The sequence below is a fragment of the Poecilia latipinna genome, unplaced genomic scaffold (genome assembly GCF_001443285.1).
Source record: "Poecilia latipinna isolate Pla-1442-1.1 unplaced genomic scaffold, P_latipinna-1.0 Scaffold1689, whole genome shotgun sequence".
NCBI lineage: Eukaryota > Metazoa > Chordata > Actinopteri > Cyprinodontiformes > Poeciliidae > Poecilia > Poecilia latipinna.
This window is the reverse complement of record NW_015114305.1, coordinates 35,533-46,162: the sequence shown is the minus strand read 5'-3', so window position 1 is coordinate 46,162 and position 10,630 is coordinate 35,533. Positions and strand designations below refer to the sequence as shown.

At 40.5% G+C, this 10,630-nt stretch overlaps 2 protein-coding genes across 4 annotated transcripts in view; both read right to left on the bottom strand.

Moving 5' to 3' along the window:
- Window positions 1-72: 72 nt before the first annotated feature.
- tmem30c (transmembrane protein 30C) lies at window positions 73-5,408 on the bottom strand. Of its 2 annotated transcripts, XR_001428448.1 has the most exons (8): window positions 4,851-5,408; window positions 4,533-4,649; window positions 4,251-4,358; window positions 2,783-2,873; window positions 2,555-2,701; window positions 2,236-2,448; window positions 804-1,426; window positions 73-627 (listed from the first exon to the last, which is right to left on the bottom strand). XR_001428448.1 is itself a non-coding variant. In XM_015060137.1 (7 exons), exons 1-7 carry the CDS (start codon window positions 5,046-5,048, stop codon window positions 1,239-1,241), a joined length of 1,062 nt encoding a protein of 353 aa, XP_014915623.1. In that variant the 5' UTR covers window positions 5,049-5,408; the 3' UTR covers window positions 73-1,238. The 2 variants fall into 2 exon arrangements, 1 of the variants encoding a protein (XP_014915623.1); XM_015060137.1 differs by having other exon boundaries at window positions 73-1,426.
- An 81-nt stretch (window positions 5,409-5,489) lies between these two features.
- cmss1 (cms1 ribosomal small subunit homolog) overlaps window positions 5,490-10,630 on the bottom strand; it is a 36,840-nt gene continuing 31,699 nt past the window's right edge. For both annotated transcript variants that reach the window (XM_015060138.1, XM_015060139.1), the window contains exons 3-10: window positions 9,347-9,418; window positions 9,095-9,233; window positions 8,943-9,002; window positions 8,709-8,811; window positions 7,712-7,772; window positions 7,545-7,632; window positions 7,377-7,465; window positions 5,490-6,185 (exon numbers count right to left, since the gene is read on the bottom strand). In XM_015060138.1, coding sequence (XP_014915624.1) covers window positions 6,102-6,185; window positions 7,377-7,465; window positions 7,545-7,632; window positions 7,712-7,772; window positions 8,709-8,811; window positions 8,943-9,002; window positions 9,095-9,233; window positions 9,347-9,418 — 696 coding nt within the window. In that variant the 3' untranslated portion in view covers window positions 5,490-6,101. The remainder of the gene's footprint in view (window positions 6,186-7,376; window positions 7,466-7,544; window positions 7,633-7,711; window positions 7,773-8,708; window positions 8,812-8,942; window positions 9,003-9,094; window positions 9,234-9,346; window positions 9,419-10,630) is intronic.

Genomic DNA, 10,630 nt, shown 5'->3' with positions numbered 1-10,630 from the left:
ATTAAAAGTTCCCTGGTTGCATAAAAAAGGTGGAATCAATCTGTTTGGGAGGAGAAAAAAGGAATAAAGATGTTTTTTTTATTAAAGAAATGTTTATTTCTTTAGTGCTTCACTGAAAATTCAGTCATTGCAATTGACTAAGTAATATAAATAACAGCTTGGCTTTCATATTAAATTAACAGGTTAATATAATTAAACATTTAAATGAGCTGATGCTGTATTTCATGCGACAGACAAAGGTGTGAAACTTAGAGAAATGCAAAACTGAGAAGCACAAATCAGCTATCGGTGGCCACTTTGAGGGTTTAATCTTGCTTCTTAAAAAAACCAACAGAAAAAACAAAACGGCACTCAATATTTTTCCTACTTTCTGCTGTGTCTGGGCGGAGTCACTGCAAAATCTGGGTGTCAAAACATGTACGTTTATTTTAAAAGTTCACATAAGAAAGTTTCTTTGTAGAACTTTCTAATATGAATTGGTGTTTATTCTGATTTCAAAGTTAATTAGGTTCTGGACTTTGGAACAAATTAAAAAGCACCTGGTGTATCAGCCTTAATTAAAAAACAAGTTTTACCTTTCACAGTACCAGAGTTTCTGCACAAAGAGCCAACAAGTTTATAAAGTCACTTACTTTTATATTTATACCCTGAACATAACACCATATCAGTAAAAAAAAAAAAAAAAATTACTAAGATAAAAGTTCAGTATAGTTTTTGGGCAGAAATATTTCCTTAAACAGTGCATCGGTGTAAAAATCAGATTTGTTCACTGAAAGAAAAAAATATTTACTTTTATTTCTGACCGGTGAAAAATTGGGACCAGTCATGAGCTGCTCACTTTGCACCTATAAAAACTAGGATTTTCAGTTTCATTCTAATCCTTTTGACTTTATTCCAAATAAACAATTTACATCTCCCAAATTACTCTTTTTTTTTTTTTTAATAAAATGCAACACAATAAGTGCTTTAATTATTTAACTTTCTTTAGCAAAAAGATGTGAAAAACACCATCTTATGGCACTTTGTGCTCCAGTATAGCAAGGCCCTAATGTGACGTATGCATCACGAACCCTTCAAATAAACTACGGTTTAAAATGCAGCTTGACTGCTTCCTATTAAAACAATTTTGTCACTTTGGGTCTCCCGTCTCTGGTCTGCAAACCTTCTCAGCAGCACGAGTATCAATCAGCTCAATCCTTCATCAGTTTCAGTCCTCTGTGTCTTGACGCCTCCATGCTTCATTCCTTCATGTTCTTCCCATCCTTTCCGAACTTCCACCAGGCCACGGTGAGGACGACGGCCGTCAGCAGGATCAGGCTGCTGGTTACCAGGTAGGCAATCGGCAGGAAATGGTTCTGGCCTCCGAACCAGGTCAGCGTGGTCAGCACCACTCCCTTCCTGCCCTGGAAGTGCTGCACAGGGAAGTCTGAAGAGGCAGGAGGTCAAGGCTAATCTGCAGCAGGTAGCATGCAAATAAACATGGCAGCTTCCACTAATTTTGGCGCTTCTGGGAAAGAAAAAAAAAATTGCGTAAATCAAATAAATTCACGGTTTCACAATGTAGGAAAATCCATTCATTAAATTGAGCACATTAATTCAGCAGGAGGAAAAGAACTTCTGAAGAAACTAAAATCAGCAGTGTTACACTTTTTGGTATCCCTGCGGTTGGTACTTTGTACAACCTGCTTTTGCCTTCACCATGTATGTAGGTGTTGCCTAACAAATGCTAACAGAGCCACACAATGTCAGTCTGGGCTTTACTGCATCTATCAAGGACTTCTTTGGATAAAACATGGTGTTAGGTCATGTTTTGAGTGCTTATATACATTTATCTGGCTGGGTGAACTATGGGAAAAAAAAAAAAAAAAAAAAGATTACGGAAAAAATCTAGGAAAATACGGCTTAATCTTAACATTATAATATGTAACACTTCAACAGAATGTTCTAAAATCACGCATGAGCATTTTTCTTGACTTATGAAGCTCATGTGCATGTTTGTCTTGTCTTTGCCATTGTGAAGAGTGGATGAGAATTTTTAAAAACACATTAAAACAAAGTAAAAATAAAGATGATTCTGTTGTGGAATAATGTGATGCAAGAAAAATGATTTAGTCTCAGAATATGCAGCTTCAACTAAAGATGCGAGATTCATTTTTTTTCTCATTTCAACTTTAGGTGAACCGTCAAACAAGAGCCTGAAGGAGGTTTCCCGTGAAAACTGCAGTGAAAGGATACTGTAGGATATATCGATGGTGTAGTTTCCCTTCGGAAGCCCTTTTTCAAAGATGGGGTCTGCTCTATTTAAAATCCCATAAAGCTTCTTGAAGTTGGGGAAAGCCGCCTCTCTCATCCAGACGATCAGGTCCTCATTAATGAAACCGTTGTTGTTCGGGTCATGTGGGTCCAGACTGTATACAGGCTTCTGCCAGTACAGAGGCGGTCTCGTACCTGCGGAGGAAACGCTAGAGGTTTGTCCTCGTGCCCGGCTTCTTGCATCTTTCGTGAGAGAAACGAAAGCCCTTCCCCAGACCGAGGTCGCGTCATGTCTCCTTACCTTCAAACACCTCAGCAAGAGTTAGATTGTCGGCCCTTGGGTTGCGGAACTTGACGTTTTTGTCTGTGTACCAGGTGAGGCCCGTTCGTAGCAAAGGAACAGGAACAATACGGCTGCTGGAGAGGTGATAGTTCAGGGTGAAGGAGTCTGGGAGGAGAAAAGACAGTCAGCTGGCCGATGCAGAGATCAACGACGTGTCGGGTGGCGAGCGTTGTGAGCGGTGTTTACCGTTGAACATACTGTTGGCGATCGCTCCGCAGGGAGCGATGGGGACTCCGTCATTATCTTTGTCAAACGGCGCACAATAAGAACTTGGGTTCTTCAGAAGAAAATGAGAAATTAATGCAAGTTCTTTAAGACTAAATGGATATTTCAGTTAATTTTGCACTGGAACTGCTAATTTTATTTCAATATTCTGTAAATCATGTAAATCTGTAACAGGAGAAGCTGCCCAGTTTTCACCACTATATTTCTGTCCACTATATAATATGTTGATGTAACTCTTCTAAACAGGTTATTGATATTAAACCAAATGAGGATCAAACTAATCAATTTTCAAATGAACTACCTTCAACAAAACACAGTTTTGGCTTTTAAGGAGTTTATAAATTGCAGCTTTTGCATGTTTAGAATCCCATTTTGAGCCTAAGCTGTTATTGGAAAATTGGACCCAGAGTTTGTTTCACAAATATATGCAGACTTTTTTTTTTTTTTAATAAATATTTCGCCTTTTTTTTTAAGCCTGTAGAAATACCTTACATTAATTGACTCCAAGCTCTGCATGTGGAAGCTGTTAGTGTGAATCCGCAGCATGCAGTCATGAAATCTCTCAGTGCAAGTGAAACAGACCATCAGCAAGTTCAACAGCTTCAACGGGCCTGGATGTTAGAAGTTTAGAGGTCCAGGAAGTAAATGCTGAGGATTCATGGGAAAGTCCTCTTGTAGTACGGAGCTGGTAAACTCAGACAGGTCAGTACTAAAACCACTTCTACTTTAGGTCTTCATGGACAGTAGTCAGGTGTGAAGAGAAAGGAAAAACGATGCATTCTGTTTCCATTTCTTTCACAATCTAGTGCAACAAACTGCCTTAAAAAGTCACTGGGTTTGAAAGTAGAGTCCGCTTGTAATTTAGTCTGTATGAATAAATGCTGCATTTTGAAGGCAACAGGAACACCGTCAGAAAACGAACAAACAAAACCGTGAACACCAAGGAACATACCAGAAAGACTGAATATAGAGTAGAGTGTTTTACAGCAGGATTGGGTTTTAAAGCAATACGCCGCGTTTTGAACTCACAGAGATGAATCCATCAACTGAAAACAACACTGCCCAGCACTGAGCGCACCGTCCCCACTGTGAAACATGGCGGTGGCATCATCATGGCAGTGTAGATGACCTTCTGCAATGGGGCTAAGCAAACTAGATAGCAGCTAAGATACACTGAGCAATATGGGATGGAGCGGTTCAGACCAAAGAATAATCACGTGTTAGAAGTCCAGACCTAAATAACTCTGAAAATCTCTTTAAAACCTTGAAAACTGCTGTTCACACACGTTCACCATCCAATCTGACTGAGGCAGAGTTGAGAAAATTGAGGGAAACTTTCAGCTTTTGAATGTATTTTGAATATTGTACTACAAAAATTTATACGAATGAGAATAATAACCTCTAAAGTGGCAAAAACAACTAGAGATACCTTTAATTTTTTTATCCTGCCCAACGTCTGTCCGTCATCTCTGGAGTCCATGTACCTGCGGAGGTTCTGATGGAAGTTTTTGAGACCGTAGTAGAAAAAGACATCGCCCTGGGGAGAGAGCCAAAATATGAAGCAATGTGCTCTAATCTGAGGCACACACAGTAAAAAAAAAATAAAAATGAAAATTATACGTGATGCAATTTGGATTCTGAATTTGAAAGTTGAGCCATGGAAGGGTCTGATGTCACAGTATGTCCAACACGCTCACACAGGGTTGGGTACCTTCAATGATTTGTCAATTGAAAACTCCACCCGACAGCTGCAGGTCTGCACTGCGTTGCTCACATTTCGACGCAGGTCGAAACACTCATTACAGTTTCCCAGATCGGTGTAGTCCAGCTGGAAGGGTTGAAAACAACAGACATGAATTAGGACTCAAACCTTAACCTTGGCTCCTGTGTATCTGTGCCACTCCCCGTTTTTATTGCTCAGTGCTCCGAGCTTCCCGTCCCTGCGCCTCTTCCACCCTCACAGACTGTCGGATATTTCTCTTCTACACATCAAAGTGAGAACTAAAAAGCAAGAGTCATGTACGCTCACCTTTATTTCCTGCGTGCTCTGTACGAGGAGAAGCAGCCACACTCCGAGCAGCATGCATATCACAGCCAGCAGGTAGAAGAAAGGCAGCACAGTGTTAGCGGTTAGCATTGGAGACCAGGCGGGGAGCCGCTGCTGCTTGAAAGCCGAGTTGTCCGGCCTCCGAGCCAGGGGCCCAGACTTGTCTTTGGTTTTCCCCATGAGTGGGACCGACGGCTGAAAATGGCACCTGAGAAAACGACGCTCTGTCTTCTTTTCTTGTTTTGTTTGGGTTTTTTTTTAACGTCAGTGATATCCGCCTGTGTGCTATCAAACACGCACAGCACTCACCACAGGCACTACTGGGTGGGGAGTCAGTTGCAACCTGTCATTTATTAACCACAATCTCTTGCCTAACTACCTCTTTGTGTTACCTTTGTCTCATTGTTTAATTACCTCTAAAGTACTTTTTTCCTGAAACAAGTTCCTGTTTCATTCGACTGTAACCATACAAGATTTCTACCTTATTGGCTGATAAAAAAAAGAAAGAATTGCTTTACTCTAAAGTTGCTATGACAAATGACTTCCTGTTTGATGTAAACCAGTGACCTCACATTTTCAAGAGGGACTTCCTGTAAGAACAGACAACAGTATAGAGGTTTTATATTGAGCTAGTTTATTCCACACATCACACTCTGACATGCATTTTACACAAATGGCTCCTATATCCTTTCCACTCCACAATGTCAGTTTTTTATAGTTTCTGCATTTTTAGGAAGCTTTTGTGCCATTATTGTCAAAGTACAAGGAAGGTGCCTTTAACTGTTTATATAGACGTTAGGTTTTCATGAAACATCACTCTGAAGTCGTCTTCCATTTGCTTGATTTTAGTAAATACAGATTCTGTGACATGCTTACTTCTATTTGTAGAAATGTGAAAACAGCAGTATCAAAGTTTTGTTTAGCAATTACACCAGACTCCAGGTCCAACGTAAAAGTCTGATTTAACAGTGGTTGAGAGGTAAACTCAGGCTGTAATGTTTTAGAAAACTAAATGGGGAAAAAAAATCTTGACGCCCAAACATTTTTCCATACTAACCCAGAACTAGAAAACAACAAGATATTTTATACTTTCCTAGACTTCTCAAGACTTTGAAGAAACTCTGGTCGAAGAAAAATAGAATAAATGAGAAGCGGACATAAACACAGTGGGAAACAAACAGTGCGAGGCTCCTCTGTGATCATTTAAAACAATAAGATCACACAGATGTTAAATTAAAATAGTCCAATTTTGACTTTGTCTTCTTTACAAGCAGCCAGGACTCCGTTCTCCAGCAGCTTCAAGAAGTCCAGTTTGACCTAAAAAGGACAAACATGATGCAAAACGTTCAACCACTAATCTGGACAGCACTCTGAACAAATACTAAAATAAAAGACATATTGCAATCATCACAGGTTTTAATTGGCCAGCATCAGATTTTTATGGTACGAGAAATAAAGCTACTCTGAGACAAAATATAGACATTCACAGTAAAAATATATTTATTTATTTTTATTTCTACCTCTGTTGCATTTATTTATTTGTAACTACTTCAAAGTATAAAATGAACTAATACATTTATTCTGAGTTTTTAAAGTTCTTTCTGTGCAAAATATATTAAATTTTGTTGTCCTTCTCTTTAGAATCTAACATTGCCAGTCAAATAATCCAATATATAAGTTAAAAGCAGTTAATTAGTCAGGCTACCTGCTGGTGCAGCATGGAGTCGGCTATCAAAGTTTTGTTTTGCAATTACACCAGACACCTCAGTTACTGAGCTCTTCTTTAGTTTCCACAACCAGATTGTGTTTTCTTCCATCTGATGCCAACCCAAGCTGTAGTGGTCTTCTTTAAGTCAGCTGTCTGGCAGTGAGCAGCAACTAGTGGTGGAAAAGGCCTGAAATTATGTTCTTGTACTCTAAGAAACTCCAGTCATTTGGCCACTCTAGTCATTTTGGTGTAATGTGACACTAATAATGGGCCCAAGGTGATAAAGGACAAAAGAAAATCTGAGTTTCAACTAATAAACCAGCATGCAGCGTTAAATGAGATGCAGACCTGAAATGCTATCAAAAAACCTCACAAAAGTGACAAATGTTGAAATTTCAAGGTAAATGTTTCTCAAACTGCTTTCTCACATTTATCTCGGTCATTAAATGCATCCAATTTGAAAACTCCCACTTTTTTCAGTCTGTAACCAGCATCACTTTGTTAATCATTTTTTTTGTTCATTAGAAATCAGATAAAAACGTCAGGGATGTATGTTTTGATAAATAAACATTAACTTGCTGGGGAGGACCGCGGCTTCTTTCTAGGCAGAAGCAGGAGAACGTCCTGAAATGTTTGGAAATACTGTTACTGCTGCTGAAAGGAAAAGAGTCCTGACTCAAAGGATACCAATAATCAAAATCCCATTTTTGACCCAATATTGATCTAAAATTCCATCCAAATATCAACTCTGTTAAAACTTGTTGCTTATCATTTTAATCCAGCAGGGGGCGGTAGCTCACCTCAAGAATGTCCACCATCCGCCTGAGCTTCTGGTCCCTCCAGTTCCAGTCAACAACCAGGTACCTCAAAGCCTGCAGGCTCAGACCCTCTGGAGAAAAAGAAGATGAGACTGAAACGGCTTCAGGACGTCCGCGGTGTTTTCAACAAACCGTTTTGTCCACACGAACCGTTGTTGATCAGAGCGCTGATCCTGCTTGGTGTTCCCACTCCGATGTGTGTGATGCCTTTCTGCAGCAGCTTCACCTGCTCCTCTATCTACCCAGAGAAAACATAATGCCAACTGTCCCCTTCATGACTGACAACCTGCGTTCTTCTAATATATCAAATTGAATACCTTGATGTGCTTAGCAAAAAGCTTCACTGCTCTGGCTTCGCCCTTGAAAGCAGTCAGCTGCCTGCAATCGAAACAGTCCGAGATTAGAAGTCAAACATAAAGCATCTTGCAAAAAATATTCATAGTTGTTTAACTCTGACACTTTATAACCACAAACCTAATGGTGCATTCACACCGGCCCTATTTAATCCGCTTCAATCAAACTCTAGTTCATTTGCCAAGAAGTCCAGTTTGTTTAGGGAGGTGTGAATGTGCAATCCAACTCTGATGCGGATGAAAAACGCAAACTCTGGCCTCTGCCTGAAAACCTAGGTCTCATTTCGACTAAAGTGAACTCTGGCTCGGATTGAATGGATATGTGAATGCCAAGCGGTCTGGAGACTGCTCCAAAAGAAGCTTTAGCGAACTGTAGCGCAGGGGATTCTGGGTATAAATACAACCAAAGAGAGAAATGGCTCGTTGTCTTTTGCCAATGATGGAAGAGAAATCCTACAAACACTAAAATCTTTGAACGCTCCGTTTTTGTTTACATTTCATGAAGAAGTTGCCCTTGTCTTCTTCAGAGGTTCTCATGTTGGTTCCTTCAGTCATTCTTGGTGCAACGCCACCGCAGGCAAGAGGGTGAACAGGTTTTTTTAGTTCACCCTCTAAAAACCCTGAAAATTTGACATCAGCTGAAAATGTAATAAATATTGCAATTCTGGTCCCCAATCGAACCGAGTCTACTCGGTGTAAAAGCGCCCTTAGAGTATATGACATGTATTCAGCTACTGTAAACGTGATACCCCTCAATAAAATCCTGAGCAACCAAATGCTTCTGCATGCACTTCATTTGTAAATATAAGTTAATCTTTGTGTAAATTAACCTCAGCGTAAAAGCCGCTTTTCTATTAAAGCCCGTCAGATTTGATAGAGAGCAAAAAATTATTTGGTATGAATACTTTTTGCAAGACACTGTAAGTGGAGTTTCTGACCGTCCAACCTCACGTTTACTTACTTGATGAGTTCTATAGTTCGAAGTGCAGAGCTGCAGACAATCAGTATAACCACTGAACTCTTTTCTGAATGCTGCTTTTGGATCTTTGCCCACTTGGGACAAACTGAGAATAAGAAAACAAAACAAAAAAAAAACAATCGAAGTCAAACACATGAGTCTGGTTGTAAACATCTAATGACAAACAAACAAACAAACAAAAAAAGGAAATTCATCACAGATCAGAACCTGGCTCACCTTGTTTCAGATAAGAGGAGAGGGTGTGTGTCAAGTCATTACTGGACAGAAAGCAGGAGTCTGTGGAAGGACACAAGGCGACCTCAGTGACTCGGTGGGTCAGCAGACATCGACTGAAGATGAAAGGTGAAAGGGAAATAGCTGCAACTCACTCTGCAGTTTGAGCTCTTCCAGTTCGATCACGGAGCGCTTGTCTGAGTAGTACCGAGTAATCAGGTCCTGCAGGTCAGCTGCACAGCCCGGCTTTGGCTCCGAGGTGGCCAAAACATCTGTGATAGTTTTCTTTTTTCTCTGAAAACGAAGCATATTCAGCTAATATTCCCACACAAAGACCTTCACTGCCCTGAGCAGCAGTGTGTGCAACAGCAGTTCTCCACAACAGCAGCAGGTGTCGCCAGACTCACTTTTCTCTTCTTTTGGGGTTTAGTCGACTGCTGATCTTCTATTTCTTTCTTTTGAGGAGTTGTACACCCTTTCTGTAAAACCAAAACATAAAAATCATCTGTTAGACTAAATAATTGCATATTGCATTAATGAAATTGATAATGTCATTTATGAAGACACAAGAACAGGATTTGTATTTTTGGGGCTACAATTATTGTGTCATGAAATCACAGTCATACAGTTAACTAATTACAATAGTACCACAGAATATCATGATCAATCTTTAAGTCCATATGGCCCACCCCCTATTGAGACCATTTCTCTGTTCTCATCCTTTCTGGCTGATGTTTTGGTCACTTTTTACAACCCACAGAAGTTGCGTAGGTTGTGCAACTCATCCAAGATGGCACATCAATGCGAGTAGTGGCGAGAAGGTTTGGTGTGTCTGTCAGCACAGTGTCCAGAGGATGGTGGAGGTAGGAGAACGGCCAGTGGGGCCTGTGTTTCCTGTGATGCATCGTGTAGCTGAAAAGCTCCGGCCGGATGAAGGCACTGATGCTACGGACTGGCCTGCCTGTTCCCCAGACTTGAATAAAATAAGAGCGCATCTGGGACATCATGTCCCGTTCCTTCCACCAACGCCAAGTTGCACCACAGACTGTCCAGGAGTGAGCTGATGCTTTAATCCAGGTCTGAGAGGAGATCGCTCAGGAGATCTGCTGCCTCAGGAGGGTGGGGGCCACATTACCAAACACACACACACACACACACACACACACACACACACACACACACACACACACACACACACACACACACAACTACTGAGCAGAGGTTGCGCTAGATTTTTTTTGTTCTCCGTCATTTTAACCAACGGCATTATAAATTTTTTTTTTTTTAAACGGTCATGTACTATTTTTACCCGTCAAATTATAACCATATTAACATTGGCTATGTAGCCACATTTTTATGCGGTTTAGTTGATGTTCTCCTAGTTGAACCGTGAATCCAGATCCCATCACACATAAAGCAGATAAACGTATCTAACTTTTTCTCTGTGACAAAAACCCCTGACTGGCCCCAATAACTTATAATATATTAAACGGCTCAACTTAAATTACGGTCACTTCTGAACGCGCAGCCTCACAAATTCCTCCTGGTCGCATCTACAGAGAAATTTCCGCTAGTTCATCAGTTGGCTCTGTCTGATCCAAACCGATCAATTGAACTTTTTTTTTAACCCTCTACAGAACAGCTTTCTCTGTTCTGCATGTAATGGAGACTGGAATAAAACGCGCCATTTC